Source organism: Serinus canaria, chromosome 4 (genome assembly GCF_022539315.1).
Source record: "Serinus canaria isolate serCan28SL12 chromosome 4, serCan2020, whole genome shotgun sequence".
NCBI classification, from domain to species: domain Eukaryota; kingdom Metazoa; phylum Chordata; class Aves; order Passeriformes; family Fringillidae; genus Serinus; species Serinus canaria.
In genome coordinates, this window is record NC_066317.1 from 3,627,389 (window position 1) to 3,654,872 (window position 27,484).

Below are 27,484 nucleotides of genomic sequence, written 5' to 3' on the forward strand. Positions count from 1 at the left end.
GATTGTTGGTAGAGTTTGCTAGCACTTCTGCAGAGCAAAAAATTCTATTTAGCCAGGAAAAATGATATGCAAGTGAAAGAGTACTTAATGCTATTATTTGCTTAGGAGACACTCTGGCTCTTGAGAACAGGGCACTTGCCTTAAAGCCAAGGTCCTGATCTCCTGTTAAGTTGATCCCTCTTAGCTAAAACCACTTTCTTTCCCTGAAACTTAGTTAAACAGAAATTTTTATAAAACTCTTTATGATCCACATGTGGTAAGTTCTACGCAAGCCACATGTTACAAAAGCAAATGTGCTTTAGAAAAATGACTGTGGCTGTTTTCTCCCAAAAAATACTCTCTGGCTAGTTCAAGCCTCTGGATTTCCCAATATCTGCAAGCTGTGAGACTCCTCTGCTTACTCTCACTGACTGTTTGCTACTTTGGTTTTCTAATGAAATCAACATTCTGGCAACTTGATCCAGAACATTTACAGGAGATAGATGTGGAGTTCTGAGAAAACTGCTGTGATGTTTCAGTTGGGGAATTTCAATTATTTTTAAAATTCATTTACTACTGTCTAAGATGCATGAGAGTGGAAGACTGCACTACCTGTTCTTAACCAAGACTTGATTATCCTGCTGTAATTGCTACTTAATGAACTCTAACATAAAAACAAAGATGAGGTCTTAGTATAATCTGATTAATAATGTATCACTTATAAAGCACTCTGAATAAACATTAGGCTACCAGTCTGAAAGAACAGCAGAAAGTTAAGCCATCCTCTTCTGTATTTGCTTGCTGAATGTATGGAATTTCTCAAACATTGATATATTTCACTTTTACATTCAAAAGAATCTGAAGCAGCTTTATTTACATTGGGTTTCATTTTATGTTTCCTGCTTGTGTTTAAAATTTCTGATGTAGTGGTGGAGTCTTGCTGTAGAGCAGTACTCAAACTTACTAGCAATAAAAAAGAGTAGCTGAGTGAGTTCTTCATAACAAACTGGTGATTTGAGTTACTTAAGATGCAAATACTTCTATGTGTGTTCTTACTTTGACTGTGCTTCTGCTTTACTCCACTGTTGAATATCAGTCTTGATCACAAAGTAATCTGTAAAGTAAATCCAAAAATACTGGATTTGTGCTGTTTGGATACCTTTAGTATAAAGAAACGGATGCTTTCCCCATGATCAACAAATATAAACATTAGAATTATTTTTTTAAAAAATCCATCATGTGATTTTTACACTATAGAAGTAACAGAGGGATAGGAGATGCAGCTGGAGTTAAAATTAAGGGCAGAAGCAAAATTCTACGCCACGCTTGGTGTCACAACATGAGTGGTAGCTTTGCACTGTGGAGGCACATAAACCTCTTGTTCAGCATTTGCAGACATGGGCAGTTGTCTGGAAGACAGATCCATGACAAGGCAAACTACAGAGTACATGAGCACCAAAAGCAGAGACCTGTAGCAGAGGCAGAAGGAGCTGAGAAGTCTGGAAGCTGGTTCCTGGCAAGAAGAAGTAGTGCAACAGGCAAGGCTGCAGGATCAGCAGGGGTTAAACATCAAGGTGTTTTTGGAGGGCAGATTTTTCCAATAGAATCTGCTCCACTTGGAAAGGAATTAGTTATCAAAGAGTTGGAATTCTTGTTCCTATTGCCAGGAATGAAGATAGCTGGATTGCTTTTTAATCTATTGCAGTTATTTGGATGGAGGGTAACATTTCATGCAGGGAGGTCCTGGTTGTGTCACCTCTGCCTCTCTGGTGAATCCTAACCAGAACCATTCAGAGGCAGGGTGAGCAATGCTGTCTGCCTTTTGCAGGCAGGACTTGATGCCAAGGTGACTTTTTATGCTCTGTCCTTTTGCCAGATGCTCTAGTTGGAACCACCAACATCAGACCCACTGGGGCAGATGCTGAGCCAAACACTTCACTGCAGTTGTGAGTGTTAGAAACTGCTTCACAAACCTTACAGCTTATTTTGTAATACAGAGGAAAGAGGGAAGGAAAGGATACTCCAGGAGGACTCAAACCATCAAACTACCAAACTACAAACAGAGAATTTCAGAAGTTATCATATTTCTCAAGGTTTCTAGCAGCTATTTCTCCCATTTTCCAGGCCCAGACCAAAAAATTAGAATTTTCCAGTGTAGTAACAGAACCCAGACTTCCTGAGACCTGTACTGCATTAGAACTCAGTTTTTCTCTGCTTCTCCTGTTCTTGTTTTCACTATGGAAAAATTCATTCTTAGGAGCCTTCCAAGTAAGAAACAATACCTACTTTAAACTGCAATGCAAAAATAGTTGATTTTTATGCTGGACTGCAGCCATGCATGTAATTGAGCTCTTTCAAAGCAACCAGTCAAGGGGAGTGAATCACCTCTACACTTACTAACAGGAAAGAAAATTTAAAGATGAAATCTGATGCAGGAGAGTATTCCTCAGAATAATTTTAAATATTTGTGTTCAATCCTAAATTCCATATTAAACCATATTTCAAAATTTAGTAGATTATTTGGGCCTAATCCATATCTCAGCTATGATGAAAATATATTTTCTAACTGAATATGATGTGATTACTCTTGATTAATTTCACTGTTGTATATCAGAGGAGAATTTGGCATGGTGGATTTCTTTAGCCCAACACACTGGCATGAAATGTTCTTTCAATAGGAAGAGAGGAGACCATAAAATCCAACTGTTTCAGATGAACAGATGGCTAAAAGGTGCTGTGTTACTTAACTGCCCCCTTTAAATGACAATTCAAAGAGCAGGATGAAGCATTAGGGCAGAGGTGAGGAAAGTGAAACACCTGCTTGCATTACTTACATGCATGTTCCATTCAAGGCTCTTCCAAGCTTTGGCACAGAAGATCAATTTTGATTCTCATAGGCTCTGTTAGGAAGAATGTGATGCAGCATCTCCCTGCCAAAACCAGAACAAAAATGATACATAAATAGCTTTCTTTTTACTTTAGAGGCTTTTATCAGAATTTTTCCAACTACTGAAGCCAAAAATGTAGTCATCCCATCTCCTGGGAATCAAAACGAAAAGGAAATACACACCTAAGAGTCTTTCCAAGTCCCAAGAGTAAATTAGTTCTTACTTGCTAAAACACAGGGATAAGTAAAACCAGCAGTGGAATGGCACCTGGAAACATGAATTCTAGCCCAAAACATTACTCCTAGATTAATAAGAAACAGTAATTCCAGCATCGTATTTTTTTTCCATGTTCACAAATCTTGCAGTGAATGTGTTTTACTTTCTCTCACAACAAATTCTTGTAGCTATTTTGTGAACTAATTTTTGGACACAATCTGAAATCCTTGTCTTTTCATAAAGGAAAACCTCAAAAGATTTTTCTCCAAGAAATCCAGGGGAAAAAAAAGTTTACTTCTCTTTAGCCAGTTTAGGAAAGTATTTTCTGATTATCCAAGACTGGCTGTGGTAGGAACGGGTAGGACAAACACTGAAGAATCATGAGAGGCCACTTCCCCAAATTCCTGTCTTTTTGAGTTATCCATATAATTTTATACATTCTTATGTCTTATATTTAATGGTGCAGGTCTTTGGCTGCAGAGGGCCTATGTACATGTTTTGAGAGCTCTCATTAATTGGACTGTAGTTACATTCTCTACACAAATTTCCATTTACTCTTGTATAAATCAGCAATGCTCAATGCTAACAACACTGTTTCTTTGTTTTGGAGGAAAGTGGCTTCTTTTGCCAGTTTATTTGGATTTTTCCCCTCCAAATAGATCCAAAACTCCTAATCTAGGATGACACCCAGTAACCTAAATGCTGAGAAATACCCTCCTGTGCTTTTCTCTGCTTCTTCCACTGCACTTTGCCAGTCTTGAAGCTGGGGGAAAAAACAAGAAAGCAGGACTAGTTCTAAAATTCCACCCCATCATACAGTACACCTTGCCTTATAATCCACATTAGGGATTAAAATTAAAAGCTTTTAACTTTACTGGTGAGGAACTACTCATGCCTGCCATGAGTGTGAGCAGAGTTTTCCTGTCTAGCCTTCTAGGTAGCTAAGAATTATCTATGACCTGTATATTTGATTTGTTTTCACTAAGAACTTGGTGTTACTGGTTTTGGTACCTTTGCCACTCAATGTCTGTACTTCCAGGGAGCAAATCCTCTTATCTGGCAGTGCACTGCAAGGTTCCTCATGCAATCAAAACATCTGGATTTTATTAATTTGTCTTGTAGGACAAGAGAGTTTTGCTGGGAAAAGATGAAGAGAATCAGCTTTAATGGATGTTAGCTGGAGCCACGCATTTGAACATTCCATCAATATATTTAATTCACATTGTCATTTTCTACCTCTTTTGAAAATTAAATCTTTTCCATGTGTCTCTGTTCCTTGTTGCTTCTTAAGTCAGGAGAAAAAAACGTAAGGGTAACAATTAAGCAGAAGTTTATTTTTCTACTTACGTAACATTTGTGGAAAATGATGTTTAGATCTGCCTTAAAATTTGTTTTTGCCTTATGTAACTACTGAATTGTAGGACTACAAAAGAAGGTATGTTATTAGGCAATGATTTGGGAAAAGAACATGTGCTGAGGTGCCTGACATTGCCCAGTTTGAAGAAGCCAATTAAAAAAAAAATTATTTGAATGGATATACTGGAAGAAGTTGTCTTCCCTTCATTTGGAAGAAACTGTGATCCATGATTTCTTTAGTGGCATGACTGTGATTTTATAATTTGTTTAATTAAAACAGCTAACAAGTGAGGGGTTTTCTCCACATAATTAACAAAACCAAAAAAAAAAAAAAAAGCCTCCCAAAACCAAACTAAACTAACAAACAAACAAACAAAAAAAAAAAACCACCAAGAACCCACCAAACAAATAAGCACTGGCTTTTTTTTTTTTTTTTTTCCCTCTGCTGTTTCTCCCATTTGGCTAAAATCACATTCTACAATACATTGGGTATTTTGTTAAATTGTCTACAGATGATACAGTTAAATCTAGAAAGCTGTTAAAATAAGTATTATTGGTGAATTAGCTTGTGTTGATTTTAATGTGGAAAAAAAATCAGATATGAAAAGAAAATGAAATGCAGAAAAAGGAGGAAGTCAGACCATCTGGGTACTTACAGCAGTAAAATGCTGCCCATAAATTAGAGATCATGATATCCCCTTTCCCTCTGTCTCTTCCTCATTACTAAGGAATGGGTGGAAATGTTTGCATTTTTAAAGAATCCACAGTCTTAAGATACTACTGTAGGTGAAAGCAAAGCTTTGCTTTTATTGCTGGATGAAAAGACAAACATATGTCTTATTTCTTCTCACATTTGAAGAATGTCCTCTGAACTCAGCTGCAGAAATACTTGATTATTAGATTTTAGATAAATCCACTTGTAGTAAAACTGTTCAGTATCATAAATTATGACAGCAGAAAGGAGAAAATATATGGACAAGTGGCAGCAGATGAGGACAGAAAACTAAGAAGTGACCACCACTAAGAAGTGATCACCAAGACCACACAGAGCTTTAGAGGAATTCAAAGCTGAAATAGCTGACCATTACTGAGATTAGAGAGTGTCACTTTTAACTAAAGTCTTCCAAGAAAGACTCAGAAAACAAGAAGTCTGTCAGCCTGATTTCTATCCAAAACAAAGAGGTAAGCTGTAATATGGAACAGTGGACATCTGGATAAATATGACTTAGCTGGGAAGAGTTAAAACAGTTTTCATAAAAGGAAGTTCTGCCTCACAAACATAAGGCAGTTCTTTGAGGGGATCAAAAAACACGTGGATAAGGGTGATCTGATTGATCTTGGATTTACAAAAGGCTTTCAACAAATTCCTTCACCAAAGGCTTTTAAGAAAACTAAGCAGCCCTACCATAACATGGCTTAGAAGTATAAGGTGATACACATTGGGGAAAAAGCCATTAATTCACATATAAAACTATGTGCTTTGAACTAAGCAGCAACACACAAGATTTGAAGATTTTGAAAGCTAATTCCAGGGACACATGAACTCTGCAGTGTCTGAAAAAGCAAATGAGGAGTGTTGGGGTTAGCAACTAGAGAACAGAATAGATATCATCATGTTATTGTGCAAATCCCATCTTTGTCTGCTCCCTGAAGCATGTGTGGTGTTGCAGACCCTCATTTCCAAAAGGACTTAGAACTAAAGAGGATGTAGAGAAAGAAAATGAGGAAAATCAAAGGTGTGAGATAGTAAAGGATGACTAACTATTCTATTCTCTCTTTGAAAAAAAGGTAGATATGCAAAAGGTCTGTAAAATAAGTGCCTGGGAAGTGTGCCTGGGGATTGCTTGGTCACAGATTTCCTTGATCCATGAACCAGGGGACATCAAATGGATCTGTAGGATCCAGATTCAAGGCAGAGAAGGAGACTCTTTGCCAGTATTTACTTAGGGATGACTTCCCACACTAAACTAAAGATAGTAAAAGTTATGTGGGCTCAAGAGGATACAACATGCAAAAGTTCATGGAAGAGAAATTGCTGTTACAAAGTACAGAGCTGCCACATCCAGCTGAGGAAATCTTGGAGTGAAGGCTCCCTGGGGAAAGAAATGCACCATTTTCCATGTTCCATGTTCCATCTATTATCAGAGACAACATTTCAGGATAGATGGCCTCTCTTTGGCTATTCTACAAGTATGGCTATTCCTACCTTACCACAGCTCATCCAGGCTGTTGTGCTGTTTCTTGACTGGCAGTTCTTGAAGGGAGATGAGCAAGGGGAGGTTTGACCTGGAAATGTTGTAACACAGATCTCATCATACAAGATCAGATTGAAGCCAAAGCTTTCCCTGTATTTGGGCACAGATAGATTTTCAGTGAGTTCTGCCACTTGTCATTTTCCCAGTTTATAGGATTATTTGTGACATCAAAAGTTTTATCACTTGTTATCTAAAACTGGATCTTTATGTTTTAGTGAAACAATGGAGATGGTGGGAGTGGTAAAATGGCTGTAGTTAACAATAGCTTGAAATTTTCCAGTGTATTTTGAAAATAATCTCAGAATTAATACAATTTCTTTAAGCTCTAGAAATTACAGAGACCAAAAAGTCATAAACTCCATTATGGACTCCACTTTAATCTTGATGTCTAGTTTCTAACCAGCATTCAGAAATCCCAAAGGATGCAGGAGTGTACAAAAGGATATGAGTTGTATTAAAAAGCAAAATATGCTTCAGCAAAAGCATTTAAGAAATTAATATAAAGCAACTGGGAATTATTAAGACCTATGGAATGTTCTTTGAGAGATTAAGACATAGGAAGCTTTGGGTGTCCACATCATGGGAATAGTTTAGTTACAGACTTCAAATAGTTTACTGCACAGCAAACAAGAAATTAGCCCTTAGAGGAAAGCAGCAATTTGTTTGAAATTGTTGTTAGAAAAGTCCCTCAACATGCTGACAAGACAAAAGTTATTTCTCCTATTTTTTTTCTCCTATCAGGATCACAGCTCTTGTCAGTTCAAGTGAAGAGTCCTGCATCACTTGAAATGGACCAGGTTAAAATTGCCCCAAAGCTTTCTCATACACCAAAATCAAAGAGATCCTGGTGTTCTGACTGGTCATTTTTTCAGCTGAGCAATCACTAATTGAGGTTGCTCTGTTCTAATATTTTACACAGTACAGTTATGTGGTCAAAACTGAGAGACATCTGTATCTAGTACAAATTACCATCACATATGTGAGCATCCAAATGCAGGGGTGATTCTCCTTAATTTGGTTTCTCCAATAAGTATATGAAGAAGTTCAGAAGCAGAGATCAGATTTGATTATTCTCCTTTTTACCAAAATGATGAGAGACTAATACAAGCTCAAAACGCCCTAAAGGTAATTAAGCATTTTGTCACAAACTTGTGACATTTGAAGGACTGATAATTATGTGATAAATTCTGCTCAGATTTTAATTTTTGTATTTAACAGATTTTAATTTTTGTATTTAACTCAGGCTCCTAAAAATATGTCTACTTTTTCCAGCCAGAATATTTCAGTTTGAGAGAAGATCCTGTCTCTACCTTGATATTTTGCCTTTGAAGCATCGCTCAAGGGGTCACTTAATTGGCAGATGCACTGGATAGGTATAAACCCTCAATGGTTGCCTGCTGCTGAGAAGCAAAGTCATGTAATTTAAATGATGAGGGTTTCCTGTAGCCTCAACATCTCTGATAGCTTAGAACCAACCAAGTGGAAACACTTCAGAGAGGGACCTGAGTGAATTATACTGTGAGAATCTGTGTCCCAGTACCCTGGGTTTCAAAGCAAATGGTGTTTCTTTCAGAAACTTGTCCAGACGTTAAAGACTGCTCACCTGCTGAACACCCTCCTTTAGAACCAGCAAAGCTCAAAATGCAACGTGACTTCGATCAGGCTACCTGACTTTGGGCTGAGGTGATAGAAGATAGTGCTGTCAGCTGTTAATACCCAGCTAGAGGAATATTCATCCAGTGCTGAAGAACAGTCACCTCTTAAACCACCCCACTGAATTTATTTCTTTTTTTTTTTTTGGTGCTTATAGTAAGGTTTCCCTTTAACAACAAAATGCAAATCATCCATTGATAGCATCTGTAGAGGGATCTGATACTTCATTTTACTAACCCTCTTCCCCTCTCTGGTAGGAAAGGCAGCTGCATAAGAACAGGTATTATTAGGCTCCAATAGTAATTCAGGTCATTGCTAAATTGCAGTACTTGTTAAACTATAGTGAGGCCAGAGAGAACTGGAAAAAGAAGCAATTAGCAATTCTATAACAGGGAAATGATAAAGTTTTTTGTTGTTTTTTTGTTTTGTTTTGGTTTGGTTTTTTGGTTTTTTTTGCTTACATGCCTGCAGTCCTGCAGAAAGTACGTGCAGAGTAGAGATGAAAATCCTAAGGCCAGTTCAGACTAAGAGAATCACTTATTCAGAGGATGTACATGGCGTTTCACTTGAGACTCTGCTTGGAGTAAAAATGCAAGAAATGGGTAAATTAGAGTTTAAAACATCTAGCACCATTTACTAAAGTAAACTTATTTCCCAAATTGTCACAGGGAAATGTACACTTCTTTCTGCTGTTGTTTTGATTTAGCAGGCAGGAGAGTCGTGTTTAAAGCCAGCCTTCTCTGCCTCACGGCAGAGTCTCTGTGTGCATTCCCTTCAGCTCCAAGTTCACTTACTTTACTTTGAAGGTGGGCTGAGCATCGGAATCTGACGAAAGAGTGGGCTGTGCCCTCGGTGCGAGGGAGCTCTTCCATTCCCCTCAATGACTACATTTGCTCGTGCAGTACACAGCAGCAGCAACAGTGTGGTGCTCTGGGTCTCCAGCTCTGCCCGGCAGACCGATCTCCAGCTCGCTGAACATCTGCAAGCCAAGTTTTTCATGTTCTCCCGTATGTGAATGCTGCCCAACTGCACCAGGAAGATGGGCACAGGGGATTATCTCTGCATTGCTATGAGCGGAGGGGCGCCGTGGGGCTTCAGGCTGCAAGGGGGCAAGGAGCAGAAGCAGCCTTTGCAAATCGCCAAGGTAGGAGCATGACAGAAATATGTTGTTGGAGTTTTGTGGGCACAGATGACAGGAGCACCTTGTTTAAATCCATCCTGCTTCCAGGGAAATGGTTGGTGTAGACCTTGTTGTGATACTTGTTTGAATTCACTAACGGGTTTCACAGAGATTCTACAGGTGCTGATTCTGTCGGTTTCAATAAAAAGGGATAATTACTTTTGGGTAGCTTGCAAATTTTGTTAGATGCTGAATGTTTCACTTGTGACATGATGTGTGCCTTTCAGCTCCTGTTTGCCTCGCTCTCTGGCTTTGAGTGCACTCGGCACATTGCAAAACTCAATCTCATATTAGGAAATGCTGCTTCAGTCATCTATTTATGATAGTTTTTCTACTCTGGTCACAGAATAAATACAGCTTTATCATGAGAAAATGTTCTTACTATTTTGGGAATCCTGGAAAGCATTAAGTGACTTATCTCTGGTTTTGGAAAGTTATCCAGTCTCAGAAGCAGCTTTAATAGATGCCAAACATCCCCTCTTATATTTCATGAGCAATGCTGAAAATTACTGGACACTTTATAAATTATCTGCACGTATAGAAGGAGGGCAAGACAGACAGTAGAAGTTGACAATGAATTAAAAATAGTAACTGGTAGTCCCAGCTTGCAGAAATAATTTTTCAGAGGTAGTTTTGTTAAAAATCAGTGCTCACTCCAGTGCAACAATGAAGATTTGTCACGGTAATTAAGGCTTATGTAACTGTATGGAGCTGCATTCTGTTCCCTTAGACAAGAGGGACAAATTTTGTCCAGAGCTCTGAGCTCAGCAAAATACCACTGGCTGAAACAGTACAGGGACTGATCATCATCCCATGAGCTCTGCCTAGTTAAACTGAGGGAGAGAGTTTAGAATGTGTCTTATCTCATTCCAGTATCTTGGTAATGCAGTACACTGAGCCTGTTTGTTTTACTTTGATATGGTGTTTTCCATCAGTAGTTTAGTATTTAAGCTGTAACTTTCTCAGGCTGTCAATACACTTGGTTATTAGTTAACTCTAATTTACTGCATCAGTTAACTTTTTCAAACACAGCAGAAACAATACATAGACCTCATTTTATAGGAGAAGGTCCTTTCAGCTCCTCTGTCAGGAAAAGAACATCTTTCACTCTTCTTTTCACTTATTTCCAGCCTATCATGTTTACCATATCCAGTAACAGAACTGTGATTTATTGAGGGTCTGAATATTTTTTCTCATTCCTGTTAAGTTTTTTGTTTGTTTTTCTATGTTTTGCAAAACTGGAACATGTTCACTTTTTTTCCTACCAATGGGCAACTGTTGCCGTGCAAGTAAAGCCTCTGATAACAGATGGCAGTGGACTCCTGCCATCTAGTGAAAACTTGTAGCTAGAACTTAAAAATGGTGAGCAACGGTAAACGGCAAGTGGCCTTGAATACTTAAAATCAAAATAAAACCCACAAGATTCTGACTAAACTTTCGTTTTCCTGATAAAAATGGTGTATTCAAGGGTGGGTTGGTTTATTTTTCTTTTTTTATCCTGTTCACATTCTAGACTGGGCCACTTAAGCCTGGGTACTAAAGGCTGGGACTTGAGATAGCTGTACTCTAATGTATTTTCAGTAATACACAGTATTACTGAATATTCAATAATGCACAGTATTTTCTAATGGGAAAATGCCCAGGAAAACATACATTTAGAAAAGAATGATATGTATTTTTAGGAAAAAACCTCACAGATACAAGTTTGTTTTCCTGTAAATGAAAGGAAAAGCTTCAGAGGGGTTGCTTACCTTTGTTAGAGCGGAGGGAAGGGCACTCAGGTTCTGGTCATGAGTGGAGAAGTGATTGTGATATAGATCTAAAGTGGAGAGGGATGTGAAATAGAGGGAAACGAGATAATCCATTAAAACGTGTCAGGACACAAAATTTCCAAATTCACACTATCTGCTCTTTGATAAAGGATACATATTGTTTTTAAAGCTGATGGGACAAGTCACTGCAGCTCACTGCCAGAAGCAGCTTTTACCAGTTTGTTTTATGCATTTTAAAATAGTTTTATTACATTTATAAAGAATATGTAAACCATCCCCCCTCTGCCTAGCTGCTAAAGCATATGTTCAAGTAGCATTCCCACTAAAATCCATGAGAGTTTGGCCTGCAGTATAAATTAGTCTTCCATTACCGCGCAAAATGTATGGAGAGATAAAGACAAACCTTTTACCAAAAAACATCTCAGTACTTTTTCACAAGTACTTTTGCAGATAAAACAGGCAATTTTCATCAGCAAATAATTTTACAACCACTAAATTAGATTCAGGACCTTTCAGTAATTTTGAAGTGTGAGATTGCAACAAATGGATTTTTCTGAAGTATGAGAAAGTATCATTCTGCTCGTCTATTTCAAACCCTTATTCAAGATATAAATTTGACTCATTTTCTGTAGGGGTATAAGAATTTATATTTATTTATATTTAACAATTCTCCTCCTCTAAACCCTGGCTCTGTGCACCAACTTACTTTGTGAAGTCCAATAATGTTGCAAATAATTAATGAAAACTTATTTTCAGTTAAAAAGAATTTGCATATTCTATATACTGTCACAATATAAAATAAAGTATTTTAAATGCTATGTCCAAAGACACACTGTGCTAATAAAGTTATCTAATAAATGGATTTTTTAAAAAGTAAGCTATAATTATGAGTTCAAAGCTAAGGAAAACAGTGGCTGTGTGTATCCCTTCACTAAACCATGTCAGTGCTGTGCTGTAGGATGGCTTTCCCAAAGCAGGAGTTGGGAAATCTCAGTGTAGCAGTGACCCTAGAAGGATAAGTATTCAAGATATATGAAAGCTAAGCAATGCATGATGTCCTTTCCGTTTTACCATGAGATACATGAGAGAATATTTTTGAAATTAATATCATTGTGGTTTTTCTTGAAAATTTCTTTGCAGTTTTTAATTTAAAATATATAGAAAATAATGTCTGATTTTCTGAACTAGCATTTGAAAGAAAGTCCTGTGACTTTTCCTATTAATACTTAACAGTAGTTAACAGTAAAGTTATATCCTTAAAGAAGCATGTCTTTCACAACAGGTAATTTAATGGAGTTGTCCTATAGATGATTAGATTTATATTCATCTACAATGTGACTCTATGAAATCATCTTTGCAAGAGAGGTAGATTATTCTGAGCATATTTGTTACCTGCACCAAACAGGAATTTGATGGACTCATTGTTTGTATCTGTCAAAGCCTTGGGAATTCATGTTTGGGAACTTAACCAAATAGTTCTAATATTTAAGGGAGGTAAGTTGCCTCATGACTCTGACCTATAGGCACTTCAAAGGAAATCCAGATCAGTGTTCTAAAAGTAAAAATGAATGGTTTCTTACAAGGAGGCTTCTGCTACTGCTTCCCAAATTGTACCTTTACCTTTGGCTCAGAAATGGCATGTGACAACTGGCTGCCTGGTCATTTTAGACTTGTGCCCTTGTCCATCAACATGCTCAGATTTCAAGTCTCAGTTTCATCATTTTGGATTCATTGCAACCTGAAACAGAAAGTGAAACTCAAAGACTTGGGAATAACCTGAACCAACAGTGTGAAAAGTAATATCTGAATATGATTACTTAACACTGGATGTAAACAGAGGTGGCCTGTGTTGTGGTAGTTTGGCTTTTTCTCTACATTTATCCAAAATACTTGACACATACAGAACAACAACAAGAGGTTTTCATCAAGTTGACCTCTACACTTTGTCTAGCAGAAAAAAAATAAGGGGTGAGAGATGTTAGGACGGTTATGCTTTGGATCCTGAGGTAAGGCAAAATATGCCCCTGTCACAAATACATGTGTAATGTATATATTAGCAAACAGTTGGTCTACCCACAAAAGATGTCACAGCTGCTGCGTTGAAGGAAACCTTTTTAAGTTGTTGTCATGCTCCTAAATTGTCACCCTGCCTGCTCCCACTTGCAGGCAGGTAAATGAGGCTGGTGAAAGCAGGATCTTCCTCTCCACCACTGCTTGGAAGTGCAGTTCTCAGCAAGCTGGGTGAAGGCTCAGCACTGAGCTAACACCACCCTGTGATCCCACTGAGTTTGTATCACTTGACATTTTAAGCAGGATTTCAGCACGACTTTATGCAATAGCAATCAGCAGAGCAAGTCATGTTTAAAAGGTTCTTTTTGAACTTTGGCAGCAAAGGAGGGGAGTTTCGAGTCAACCTACATGATTTTAAACACAACTTGCCTTACTTGGCCTGTATTTAAAACTGTTTGTTTAAATTTGCTGGCTAATACATTTCCAAACATAGTTTGTTTTTGCAGCCTGGACAGACTCTTATTCTCAAATTCACCCTTCAGACCATCTGACACAGCTGGTATTTGCTGATATTTGGAAAACCCTGTAAGGGATATTTACATATTTTTTCAGACAAGGAGTTATGTGGACGATTGTGGGTTTACCTATCTTTTCTGGAGAGGATTTTGACTGTGTTACAAGCCTTGACCCAATTTAATAACCAATATATTTTTGCACGTGTTTAGATGACATAGTTCAGCTTGTATTTAAGTAAATTATCAAACTTCCATTGACAGACTGGAAGAAGCTGGGCTTTCTGGAGCTTAAGCTAATTTATTTTGCAAAACAGAGGAACAAATTAAGGTTCCCCAAATCTAGCTAATATAGACCGCTGTTAAATGACTCTATTCTGAAAAATCTGCTAGTGCTAGTTGGAAAAGTAATGAAAAAAAAAATCCATTCACCTTAACCAACAAAGGTTTACATGTTCTTCTAAAGGTTAGGGCTCTGTGTTCCCTACTTTCAAGCCTTTGCATTCCAGCCATTGTGCCAGTGGAAATGTTTAGCACTGGAGTCCCATCTAGTTGTTTAAAAGCTGCAGGCTGAACTAGCACATGAGTGTATACCCCGTTTTGGATATACAGGACTACATACCAAGCTGGTTTTGGCATGCTTCCCACAATATTTAGCCAAATACAAGCATGTTTTGGATACATGGTATTATTCATTTGTGCCTATTTCCAACTGATGCTTTTCCAGCTCTCACACTAGGCGAGTTTTCAATGGAATAGAATGAACACCATAATTCACACTGATTTAAACTAAACAAACTAAAAAACCAAAGTAGTGTATTCCTACTAAATTAGATTAGCTGCTTTGTATAGAGCTTTACTTCAGTTTGTACTTTCTTTGCTGGAAACATTTAAAATACACTGCAAGACATTGTTACTTGTCATTGTTCTGTATTTTCTGCCATGGCATTCTTATTGTGAATGTGAATGTAATAGTAAGACTTCTGGCCACGTTCACATTAAAATATCACAACAGGAAATGTTATTTACAGAGTCCTCTAGGATTGTGTCTGATTGTTTAAGAGACACAGCTAACAATTTATGCATATCATGGAAGGCTTTTCTTTCAAATGCAGAACTCAGTGTTCTTCCTATTTGCAGCAGAAATATTTAGAGCAGAAATTACTTTAAGAGACCATATTTCATAAATTAAATGCTTAGCACTCTATAAAGGGACAAGGATTAGCATGGATAGCTTCAGCTTTAAGAGGAACAATTCTGTGCATAGAATTAGCTATGGACAGAAATGATAACATTTAGACTGCAACCAGTACTCATGAGCACCGGCTGGAACAAAACTGGCAGTAAAAAACCCCTGGATATCAGCTTGAAGGTTTTAAATTTCAAACCTAATGTACACAAGTTACACAGTGGATTTTTTTTTTCCTTTTCAGTAATTTATCCCATCTGCACCATTTCATTAGAAATGGTGCAGATGGGATAAAGTAGGCCATAGTCAGTGGGAATTTTAGGATCAGACTAACACACATTTAGACTGGAACACTTCAGTATGCACCAAAATCAAAGTGCTGTGTTTTGGTTACCTGCCAATACAACCTGGTGTTGAGCACAAAGGCCAAAAATCTTCAAAACACCTCAGGACCTTGCTCTCAGTGGAGGGCTAAGAACAGTGAAAAGTGGCTGTCTTATTTGTGGCTTATATGGAAGGTAAATTCTAACAAAAACTGACTCTAAGCTTGCCAGAGACAACAGGCTTAGACCCTGAGCTCTCTACAATGTTCTGCAGTCCTGGGCACAGCACAGACTGTGCCTCTATTATTTAGCAGGGAAGCTCTGTCTGCAAGTTGTCATTCTACTTTACAGAAATAGATTTTGAATCCTTTAAGTATCTTTGTTTTACATCTCCTTCCTACATCTGGGACTGGGCACTGAAGGCATGGGTAACCTTTTGCTTCAAAAGAGTTATGTCATCCTGGGCTGAGTAGCTGTGGAATCATTATTTTATGAACTTGCCTTTTTGTAAGTGTATTTTAGAAATATGGTCCTATTTAGGAAACTGGATTCTTTGGGTTTTGAAGCATGTTTTATATTACAATTCATTAGCAGATGAACTGGTAATGGGTCAAAACTATGAAGAAAGTAGATAAACTGTGGTGTTCTATACTGCTGGTTTCATTTGATACCTTCTCCATAGCATAAACATGCCACGTATGGCATAAATTGCTGCAATATTGAATTTCTAGAAAGGTTCTAAAATAAAAATAATGTAAGACACCATATGTCCATTGTGGCTCTTGACAGCAACAGAAAGAAAAGCAAACAGAATGACAGGGGAGCATAATTTAATAAGACTAAAATTGCCTTTCCTAGTGTTCTCTGCCTAATACAGGAATATCAGGAGCTGTCTGTTGTCTGATGGCAAAAAATGGCCAAGCTGAAGCTCTGTTTTAAAAACTTAACAGCTGAAATTTCACTAAAGGAAGCCTTAACAGAGGAGTTACTTTTTGTCCCATGAACTCATTGGGAGCTTTGCCATTGACTTCAAAGGGCAAGGGATTGGACCTTAGTATGTAAAATATAGTGCAGTTATTTAATTGGAAGCAGATATCACGAATAAAAAACCTCATTGGGAAGAGTGGAGCAGATTTTGTTATGGATCTATTTAGTACAGATTTCTGTGTCTAGCAGAAGTCATTTCCTTCTAAGGAACAAAAATCACCTTAGACTTTGGGGTATTGTGAAAACAGGGTTATATAATGAAACTTTTATTCAAGTTATTTGGTGATTATTTGATCTATTTCTTTTCCAACCTGTTTTGGAAGTCTCTGTAAGGACAAAAATACTCACTAGAGCTGAAGGCATTTCAATCTGCTTACTTCTAAGAGAAAGAAATGATTGCTAATAGTACAGAGTAGACTGACATCACTAGAAACTAGGTACCATGACTTAAAGGACTGATAATGTATCAGTGTAAGCTAAGGAAAAAATTTAGGCAGTGGCCATATCCCTCAGTTGCAAATGTTTACTGGTGGAAGGCTCTCCTAGTAAATGCCCTCTCACTTTCTTTAGCTCTGCAAGCAGACTGACCTGTGTTGGATGAATGGTATTCCCCAAACAATTTGGATTTCAGGGCTTTGCTGACTCACCTCATTTTGCCCGACAGCTCAGGCACCAGTCCTAGGAGCAGTTTATCTGTCAGGTTTGAAATGCAGAAGCCCCCAGGTGAGGAGAGGCAGGAGGAAAGGGAGAGGAGTGCCAGGCAGCTGGGGGTGACGCTTTTCCAGCAGGCACAGGTGTGGCTGGAGCAGTCTGTAATCCTTGACACACCCACCTTGTAGATGTGTCTCCAACAGTTCAAGTGGCATCCCTTTGGAAAGGCTCTAAGGTCCTGCTTGTCATCTGTAAGAAAAGCACCTCCGTGGAGAATTGTGCAACAGTGACTGCAATTGCTGTCTGTACCTGTGTAACAGGAGGTGTTCCCAAGATGTGCTGCTATCAAGGGGAATCACATCATGAGTCCTGACATCTTTATTCATCCACCACCACTGAAACAGTCATCTCTCTACTTACCTCTCTAAATCCTCATCCTCTTTGCCAGGAATTCTTGCTCTGCCTTCTCTTATCATTCTCACTGTAGTACTTCTATTGAAATAGAAAAGTACAGCTGCTTACTTAAACATCAGTTTCTGTGAATTCACTGCAAATGTTGGGAAAAAATGCCTCTGACTTCGAACCTTGTTATTTGGTTAGAATAGTTCCCATCACTTCCACTGATTTTCCTTTGGACTGAAAAAAATACAGGAAACTTTCTACTTTCATGAGCTCTCTCAGCACAGAAACCTCTGAACTACTAGAGCTTAACAGATGTGGCTGGAATAGAGTGATCAGCATTTTATTCCACAAATTACATTTTCCTATTCTGCAGAGATCACTTCAAAGGCCAGCTGCTATAAGCCACTGATTTAATTACAGAGGATGCATATGGAAGTAATCTGAAAGGGATAAATAGCTTTCTTTATTATCATAGATTCATAATGAGCTTTCTGCATGCTGAAATAATACTTGCAGGATGGATACTGTAAGACTAGCTTGCAAAATCTTTCAAATTAGGAAAAACTACCATTAAGCATGGATGTTTTAAGCAAATTCCAACATGTGATACTATTTAATGCCTAAGATCCTCATGAAGGAGCAGCTGTTAGACATCATTCTTAGAAAAAGAGACCAAAGTTTGAGAATTGTTGGCTTTCAAAAAAAAAAAAAAGATATCTGGGAAATTAGAAGTGTTTCACCTAAACTGTCAGTCAGTGGAATAAGTATATTTTATATATATATATATACTTATATATAAGTAATATAATATATGACATGCTGATCAATATAAAATAAGCCATTCACAGAAGTAGAGAGTTTCATTATAGAATGCATAGTAAGATTGTATGATTAGCTTTTGAAACCAAATTTAAGTTTTAAAGTTGTTATCTCATGGTATTCATACTGTCAGTCAAAGTCAGTGTTTAGATGCATTGTGCATTTCTGGGGGTATCTGAGGGAAGGTACCTGATATTTGAAAATCACAACAAGGACACTGTTTCCTTTGGAGCCCCCCAGTCCCTTTGGTAAATTAATTTGCAGTGTGCCTTTAAGTCCACTTTAAATAATCACCTTTTCATGATACTGACATTATTGATTAGCACTAGATGGTGCTCTTCACAATCCCCAAAATCATAGGTAAGTGAATGTAAAGACAGTTCTATCTTGGAGAAGTTTTCCTTGAGAGGTTTAACGTTTTCTTACTGAAGCTGAAAGTATTGCTCAGCTCTGCTCCCCTCAAAACACATAGCAGAATTAATGCCCTCAGGAAAATTTGTATATAAACCAAATCAAGAATCACAGAATATCAAATTAATCAAAATCATAACATCAAATTAGTAATTCCAAATCTTCCTTTCACTCTACTTATTAGTCCCTGCACACAAATAAAATGCAATCCCCTTAAGGAGGGCTCCATCTATTTGTACTAGGGTTTGAGCTGTGGTTTCATAACACTACAGTTAGGAAAAATTTTGATCTTAGAAAAAACCTGGCTAAAAATTATTTCAGTTGTATTGCAGAAGAAGGAAGCAGCTGTAATCCTTTGAAGAGAAAACAAAAGCATTTCTGCACCTGACACCGTATTATGAACATTAAATAGTAATATTACACACAACTATTGATTACATGCAGTGAAATAATAATTAAACAGAGTATGAAAAAAATTATCTCAAACCTCGGTTCCTTGCAGCCCGATATGACGACAGCCTGAGCAGACAGGGCTGGGAGCCCTGGAGGTGTAAGAACTCTCCTAGGTCTTGCATCCAATTTAAATCAAATTTTGGACTATATTAAAATGGTGTTTTTAATAAATTCCTCATTATCCTTTCTCTGCCCTCACTTCCAGCCATGACTTCAGTCTGTAACACTAGCTCTTCATTTTAATAATTTGATTGAGAATAGACTAACATGAAGTACACCAAATCCAAGACTGCATCATTGGCCAGCCGTGGGGTTGGAAATCTACCTGAGTTTTGCAGCTTAAGCCCATTTTTACTCAAATAGTTTAAAATTAACAGATCAGTAGTACAGGTGTGATGGAACTAAATTTTTCATGGTTGAATCTTCCTTTCAAGGGCCCTGATGCAGCTCCTAAATGTGCTACATTTTTAAGTCAGTTTCCACATCCCCAGGATAATGTTACCAAAGCATTTCTGATTTCTTGAGACAATTTGTGACTACAGAAGGGGTTTGACTTTAAAACCTCTTGTCATTCTGTTTCAGTTTTCTTCCTCTATATTTACAGGAACAGTGAGAAACAATCCAATGAATCTTAATGCAGTGAAAGACCCGTGAATGCTTCTTTTTCTACACTGGCAAGAACAGTACAAAGGCTACAATAATTGAGCCTGAGGAGGTAGTTAGGGTTGTGGCCTGTCATTTTTTTAGAGTTACACTATGAACAAACAGAGCACTGAAATGCTCTGAACAATAGTACCCAGCCCTGTACCAGCCTCCTGGGTCACTCACTGCTTGTTTGCTTCCAGGCCTGATTTGCATAAGAGGCCTGGAAAAGTTGCAGAGGCTGGGAATTAGCACAAATTGATATGGGGTGCTAATTGACTCAGGCAAAAACTAAGGATGCACTGACCTGTTCAAATCAGACTTGCATTCAGGCCTCTGGATTCCTGCATCGTCCAGTGCTGAAGAATTAAACCCTGGCACGGTTCATCAGCTGCTGGGCCCTGGGATAAAAATAGCCTGGCAGAAATGGGATCATGTTTTAGCATAATCAGCTGAAACTGCAGAGGGTGGGAAGGAACCCTTCCTCTTGTGGGAAATGCTTTCTTTGTGGCTGTCTGGGTGTTACTGTAGGCAACAGCATGGCAATGGAGCTCACCTGAAATGAGAGCCAAACCAATTCTTTCCCCAAAACCTTTTACTGCTCTAGACCCAAATACTTTTTTAAAGGTTGAAAAATACTCATGGTTCCATGTTTGTGGGCAGGTATGGTTCACCAAGAGCAAGGAATGTGATTTATTTCAGTGACTGGATCAAATGTGCCAGATGCAGACCCAGTGATGGACAGCTGTAGGAGTTACCTATTGCCTCAGCCCTATGCAGTGCCTCCCTTGTCTGATAAACAACTAAAAAGCTTCTTCCAATAGCTGTCCATCAGATCATTATGAGAAGAAAGGGTATGTAATGAAATCCTCTCTGATTTTAGAGATCTGTAGTTCAAGAGAAAGCAGTGTCCACCCATGGGGATTCACATACTCTCATGTCATACCTGTATGTCACTTAAAGCAAAATTTGTACTGTTTAGCTTAATTTAAAAGTTTTCATGAACTTCTGTGCATTTCTTCAGTTTTACATTTGCAAGATGCTCTCAGGCCAGATATTTTCATGTGCTTGGGTTTCCTTCTGGCGATTTGACTTGACTCACAGAAACCTTTTGTACCTCTAGTGTCTCCATTATTTGAACACATTTCATCCCACCCTAAAGCAGTATCTCAAATACAGATCCTGACACAACTGCACTTGGCTGGTTTTGACTAGTTTCTTCCAAAAGAATGTACAATTCTCTCCATCACAGTTACATTAAAATGGTTTTGCTGTGCTTTTTCGATTAATTGCATCAGTTAATAAGAAAAAAGGCAAGTTTCAGGGCAAAATAATAATGAGAAAAGGAAACAGGACACTGATTCTAACACTGAATTTGATTTATGGAGGTGCTGGCCCCTGACATCTTTTTAAAGACTACATAATCCTTAAAAAGTGTGCTTCCCAGAGAAACTTGAGGCGATACTAGCAGTTCATATAATAGGAGCTTTCTCTCAAAATTATATTAGTAAGAGGCGTCAGCAAAGTCTTCTGAGGCAGTCTAAATCAGTTTATCATCTTTTAGGTGAAAAAGAGCATGGTATATGTTCACATTCCTATCCAGTTGCTTAAAAGGTCACTCCTGATCTTCAGTCAGTTTTTAAGTTACTCCTTACATCACCAGCATGCTGAAGACTATGTCTGACTATAAGGGTTTCTTAAAAAGCTGAAATCAGTGCCATAAGAAAAGGAGTTATACAACCTATCAATTTTCAATGTGCATAGTAATTTGAATTGTTGGGAAGCACTTGCTCAGGAAACAAATAGAAAATGATGGAACCAATTCACATATACATGTCTTTTCAGTTAATACCTGTACCTTCACACATTCCTCCTGGCCTCTATCCTTTTGTTTGGTGCTTGGCATTTGGGAAAATGCTGCAGATCAGGGCTGACTTTGACATTACCAGGGGCTTCCTTACACTCTTTGGAAAACTCACCCTATGCTGCCATATTGCCAGATGTTCCTTCAGACAGCTTTTTCTTCCAGAAATAAGCTTCTGGAAGCAGCACAGTGCATATGACAGAGAAGGCAGTGATGTCCATTTCCTCTTCTGCTTTTGTCTCCTGTTTTAAAGTTAGTATTTGACCTTCGTTGGTAGTTGACATACTTTCCATAGAGAAATGTCACATGGAGGATTTTGGATTTTTAGCTGCCAGAATCTTCATTTCAGAAGTACTTACAAAAGGTGCCACTTAATTGGCACGAGATGCAGTTATTTGTTGCTTTCCTATGCAGTTTTCAGTCTAAAAATCAAGTCATGAGGATGTGGCATGGTTTAGGATTTAAACACACTAAGGTTACTTGGAGGTTCCACAACAATGCAGCCAAGTCAGATGCATCATTTAATAGCTGAAAAATATGCAGGAGATCTTGGAGCAAATCTGGGGCAACGGTAGCCACACAAAATGAAAAGAGATGCTGCTATGCTAGAGTAATACAACTAGGGCTCTCTGGAATCTTTCTGCGACCATGTTGGGGTAAAATCTGACAGCAAGCAGGTTTTTTATGGCCACGTGTTAATCTTCTTGAGCAGGATGAGTTATTAAATTAAATCCTCAAAATAAGCAGCTCTTTCATGTGCACTTATATTTTCCAGATGTATGATACAGTCAAGACTATCCTGTGCATTTGCAAGTGCTTGTTTCTTTTGTTGTTATTTTTAGAAAATTCTTTAAAACTATTATTATTCTAACATCTGAGTAAGATTTGAAAATATTCTTTATTTTAGTCTCATAGCATTTTCCTGTTATGTTTCTTAATCCTTATTTCTATTTTTCAAAGTTTTGGAAGAGACCAGGATTTAATTTAAACTAATTAAGCAAGTAGGAACTTTGTCTTAGATTTCATTCATTTGAGGGATTCAGCAACATCAGTGATATTTATTGGTCACATTTAGCATTGTGGTTTTATAAAAATTACATCCATGCTAAAAGTAAAAGCTGTGCCTCAACATAAATAATAGCTCTTCAAATGGTGATGTTTTTCAAGGCCCTTCCTCCTTGACAGAACCATGCTGCAGAAAGTCAGCACTGTGTGTTCAGCACGAGGCCATTCCCTGCTGAGTCCATCCCTCGGTGACCCTGGCAAGAAATGTGCACCTGGAAGTTCTGACCCTCTGCAGGAATCTCACTTCTAAAACCTATTTTAAACTAAACTTCCAACTCATGCCTATGATCTAATGGCATCAGTTACCCTGCATCCCTTTCCTCTGTGAAAGGTTTGTTAGGAAAACATTACTTCAGCTCCCAGAAGGAGCACATCTGGCTGGTCTTGCCACAGGATCGATGTGTTTTGTGAATGTGTGGGCTGCAGCCTTCTGTCTGTGGAACTGCATCCTTGACTTAGCAAATGTCTTAAAGCTGGCACAGATCTTAGACAAAGACCATGAATGTACTTCAGGATCTATCTGGGATGAGAGATGCCATATTATGTTTGGGTTAATATATAAAAATAATAATTCAGAGGAAGAAAATTAAATAAAATCATAAAAATGTATGCCAAAAGTCTGCTTGAAACAATACTCCAGCTTCTTATATTAAGAATTGTCAAAAATGGCAGCATTAAAAACAACCCCAACTGGCTCCTTCCCAAGCTCCATGCCTTTTGGATTTCCTTAAAAATTCAATCTACATTTTCTGAATAATATAACCATTGTAATTCAAGGACGCTCCCCTGCTGGTTTTGATTAATTTATTTTAACAACACAGAAAAAGTCTGCTGTAACTCCTCTGGTAATATAAATCCCTTTTACAAAGGATTCTGTTGTCTCCACCTCTCTAATAAACTATAGTGTCAGGGCTTCAGAGCTAAATGGATGGCAATACAACTTTAACAATTCATCTCTGCTCATGTGTCTGAATTAATATCAGGTTTTTGTCCCCTGCAACCTTTAACTAATTTATAACTCTATTCTTACCTTCCTATAGAAGTAACAGATCCAGTGAAATGGTTCAATTTCCATGCAATCTACACATTTTATATTTTAAAAATTAATGTCTTGAAAAGAATGTCAGAGACCTTAAAAAATCCCCATAGCCCAACTTTTTAAAACTTAGTGTGGTTCTCCTGACAAATGCAACTTTCCTTACAGAACCAGCTAATGGAATCTGGTTCTTACCTGAGTTCCAGCTTCCATTAAAATTAGAATACATTTCTGGATGTCCTGGATTGCAAAGTAATCCCACCCTCAAGGGAGGAAAAACCCCAAGTAATAAGTAATCCCAAGTTTTTAATATTTTAATCTTTTTTTATGTGGTACTAGAGAAACTGGCATTTGCTGGTTACAGGGCTAATGAAATAAACTTGGCAGGCCCACAGCCTGAGAACAAAATGCCCAGTGAGGACACTTAAATACCTGATACAGTTTCTATGGACAGAAATCATGTAGCACAACAAAGCTGCTATTAAAATAACAGTGGCTTTCTGAGGTTCATAGATTGTCACAGCAAATTCTGGCATGCAGATATTTTCCCAAATCCTAAGGGCATATGTATTGTCTAGCATTCAAGCAGCATGATTCCTTTTGGGAACCACACAGCACTTTAAAAGAAATTGCTGTTAGCTTACTTATACAATTACATACTCTTGAACTGTTTGCATTTCACATAAATATTAAATACTCCTTTGTTTAAACTAATCGATTTTAAAATAATATATGAAAGGAAATCAGACAAATGTCAAGCTGTTTCTTTCAGATTTCTGGTAAACTTGCTGCTCATTTGACATGTTGCATGTGTCGTTTCAACAATGCCCTTATGTGTGAGTGTATATACATATGCTTTAGGCTAACATTAAACAATGTTCTATAGCTAGGACTGTTTTTGTAGTCCAAATAAAGTAGATAGTGTTTTTATAACTATCAATTCTTGGGTTATGGAGAATGTCTTCAAATAGAAACAGAAAGAGGTTTATCTTTACAAACAGGTCTCATTCCCTTAAAAGGAAGTTGTCTCTTTTTTCTTCTGCTTCTTTGGAGAACTGACTACAAACTGGGAATGGTTATTGTATGACTCATTTGAGAAGAATAGCCACAGTGTAAAAAGTTCAGAAAGGATTTTAATACAACCAAACCAAATTATCTTCTCTTTTGGGCATGATAAGAATAGTTTGAAAGAGCAAAATGTCAAGTTTTTCAGAATGCTGTAAGTCAACCTAATACTGTAGTGTTTTGAAGGGAAGGGGGGAAAAGGTCAGGAAAGACTAAAACATTCTGCCCTAGTTTCAGTTCTATAGATAAGACAGAAATCCCCTTTCTTAAGGAAATTTTAATTTACTTTATTCTGCTCTGGTCTAGTCTAGCAGTGAGGTCCTGCATGCACCAGGCAAATCACTGACTGCCAAAACCAGCCATCGAGCTGGGGAACGATGCCCTACTCAGCCATGCACAAAGAGTGGGACTTTCCTGCTGCAGCCCAGGCACTTCAGGAACTTGGAAATTGCCCCAAACACCAACACTATCAGTCAAACTGTTAAAAATTATAACATTATAAAGGTGAGAGATGCTGGCTGTTTAGCAGGTGTTCCATGCAAAACATGGAAAACCACTATTTTTTTTCCAAGTTCAGCACTAGTTATTTGAATATTGCTAATCTAGCAAGAGAATTTTATAAAATTTTTATCTTGTTTCTCCTTAGGGCATATACAATATAAAGGAATTTATCTCTTGTAGTCCCTCAAGCCACATTCCCTTGAATTTCAGACTATTGTGTGGTTTTCATCTGAAAGTTAATTTCCAATGTTGTCCATTTATATAAAAGTTTCCCAAAATGCTAGTAGAAATTTTTTTATCATTTTCTCATGCTTGGAGCACTATGAAACTTTTCTCTGAGTGTTTCTCCTAAGAAACTGAGGCTGAAGTTTATAGAAAGTGACCAAGTGATTTCAAAGGGAGTTTCACATTTGGAAAGCAAAACCATGACGATAATTTGGCAAGACTGTTGATGTACCTGGACTCTCATTCCCAGGAATTTTACAGGAGAATGCTGAACATTTCAAACTGCCATGAGGCTAACTGCATTTGAATCTTCTGAATATATCTAGAATGTCCTGTAATCTTCAAGCTAAGTTAAAAAAAAAGAGCTTCAAAACCCTCTTCACTCCACTTCCAGCTTGCTCATGTTGGACCATTTGGGAATGTCCTGGCCAAACAAGGTTCATGGATGTGTCACAAGCACTCAGGTCTTTCTGCAAACCCGAAACAATGACTCTGTGCTTTACAGTCTAGCTCAGGTTTTACAGTAGAGCTTAGACATGCACTGCTGATGCTTTATGAGGTGCCTTTGATGGTGGGAGATCTACAAGGAAAGTCATAGTTTACCACTGCAGTAGATTGTGGACAGACAAATGATAGAATTTGGCTAATTTAATAGATTTAAAATATTTTTTTGTTGTTTTTAATAGATCTTGCATTTTAAAAAAGATGTGGGTGAAACTGTTGTTGCTGCTGCTGTTGCTGTCCCAAAGTGCTGTTCATTGTGAGGACCTAGGAGGTTGCTGTTTGGGAAGGGTCCTGCTGCTGGGAATGGGAGGCCAGCTGGGACACGAGGCTCATTCTTGACAATAGTCTGGATAGTGCTCTGCCTGATAATGAGGGGAGTGATATTTCCACAGACTGCAGAAGAGAGTCTGCAGTGCCTCTTTTAAAGGCCTACCCTGGACCTGGTTGCCAGGGAGCTGCAGGAGGGCGAAGGCTGGCAGCACAGAGGGAAATAACTCAGCTGAATTCAATTAGAGTGCATCAGTAGAACCAAGTGAACTATTAAAATAAACAGTTTCCCTAAATCAGAAAGGGTTATGACCGCAGAAATTGGAGCCTTTACAGATTTCCTGACACCATATTGAGCTATTCATGCTTTCTAGCATGAGCCACTGCATTGCACAGTTGCAAATGTGCTGAGGATATGATTGTGTTTAGGCTGGCACACGTGGGAGGGACCCACCTTGGCCCCTCTGGCATTGGTCATTTTTCAGGATCCACAGCAGGCAGAGATACAGCAAGGCACTGCTTTGCCCACAGGGACTGAGGAGCTGCTGCCTTGGTTTGTGGATCAGAGGGAACCAGCAGTACCAGCATGAGAGAACAGGACTGTCAGCAAACCCTTCCTTCCCCTTTCTGCTGAGGGCTCCTGCTGAACAACTGCAGAGAGGGCAATGGTTCCTCTGGTGGAATGGCTCCAGATTTTCCAAATATCCTGATCAAACCACTGGCCAGGATATAACCCTAATGGAGTAGAAACAACCCAACACTTTACTAATGCCTTCCCATATCCTGGATCAATTTTCCTCTAAGTGCTACCTAATTCATTTAATGCGAGTGATTTTCTTGTTTTAAAGGGAAGCATCCTGAGTATTTTCTGGACTGTAGATTTAATTTGTTTGGCACTGGTATAGGCATTTATCAGCCAGCAAACACCTAGTATTTATTTATAACAGCCATTGCACTTCATACTAAAGCCAGAGATTTAGGAAGAAACTGGGTGTGAAAAAGTGCTGCTTGCAATTGAGACAAGTGGGTTCTTTGGGCAGTACAGGAATGGATTTCCCTACTGCTTAGACTTCCTTGATGGCAGCTTTTGCAGATACTTATGTCTAAGTGAAAAATCAAAGTGAAAAAACATAGTAATACACAGCAATAGCTATGAGAAGAGCACATACTGCAAGAGATTGCTAGGTCATATATTCAGGAGAATAATACAATGTCCAGCAGAGACAAGAGAAATACTTACAAGTGTTGAATAAAGAAGT

The 27,484-nt window shown here is 38.2% G+C and overlaps 1 protein-coding gene and 2 long non-coding RNA genes across 4 annotated transcripts in view; 1 reads left to right on the forward strand and 2 right to left on the reverse strand.

Moving 5' to 3' along the window:
* Window positions 1-1,034: 1,034 nt before the first annotated feature.
* Window positions 1,035-4,116, reverse strand: LOC127059494 (uncharacterized). The gene is made up of 3 exons (XR_007777408.1): window positions 4,095-4,116; window positions 2,814-2,909; window positions 1,035-1,093 (listed from the first exon to the last, which is right to left on the reverse strand). It is a non-coding gene; the product is annotated as an uncharacterized LOC127059494 (long non-coding RNA).
* Window positions 4,117-9,235: 5,119 nt separating this feature from the next.
* SYNPO2 (synaptopodin 2) overlaps window positions 9,236-27,484 on the forward strand; it is a 76,698-nt gene continuing 58,449 nt past the window's right edge. For both annotated transcript variants that reach the window (XM_009096280.4, XM_009096281.4), the window contains exon 1: window positions 9,236-9,491. In XM_009096280.4, the coding sequence (XP_009094528.3) occupies window positions 9,363-9,491 (129 nt within the window). In that variant the 5' untranslated portion in view covers window positions 9,236-9,362. The remainder of the gene's footprint in view (window positions 9,492-27,484) is intronic.
* LOC127059492 (uncharacterized) lies at window positions 9,508-20,210 on the reverse strand. Its single transcript, XR_007777406.1, has 6 exons — window positions 20,006-20,210; window positions 17,392-17,463; window positions 17,153-17,220; window positions 12,920-13,037; window positions 11,279-11,346; window positions 9,508-9,656 (listed from the first exon to the last, which is right to left on the reverse strand). It is a non-coding gene; the product is annotated as an uncharacterized LOC127059492 (long non-coding RNA).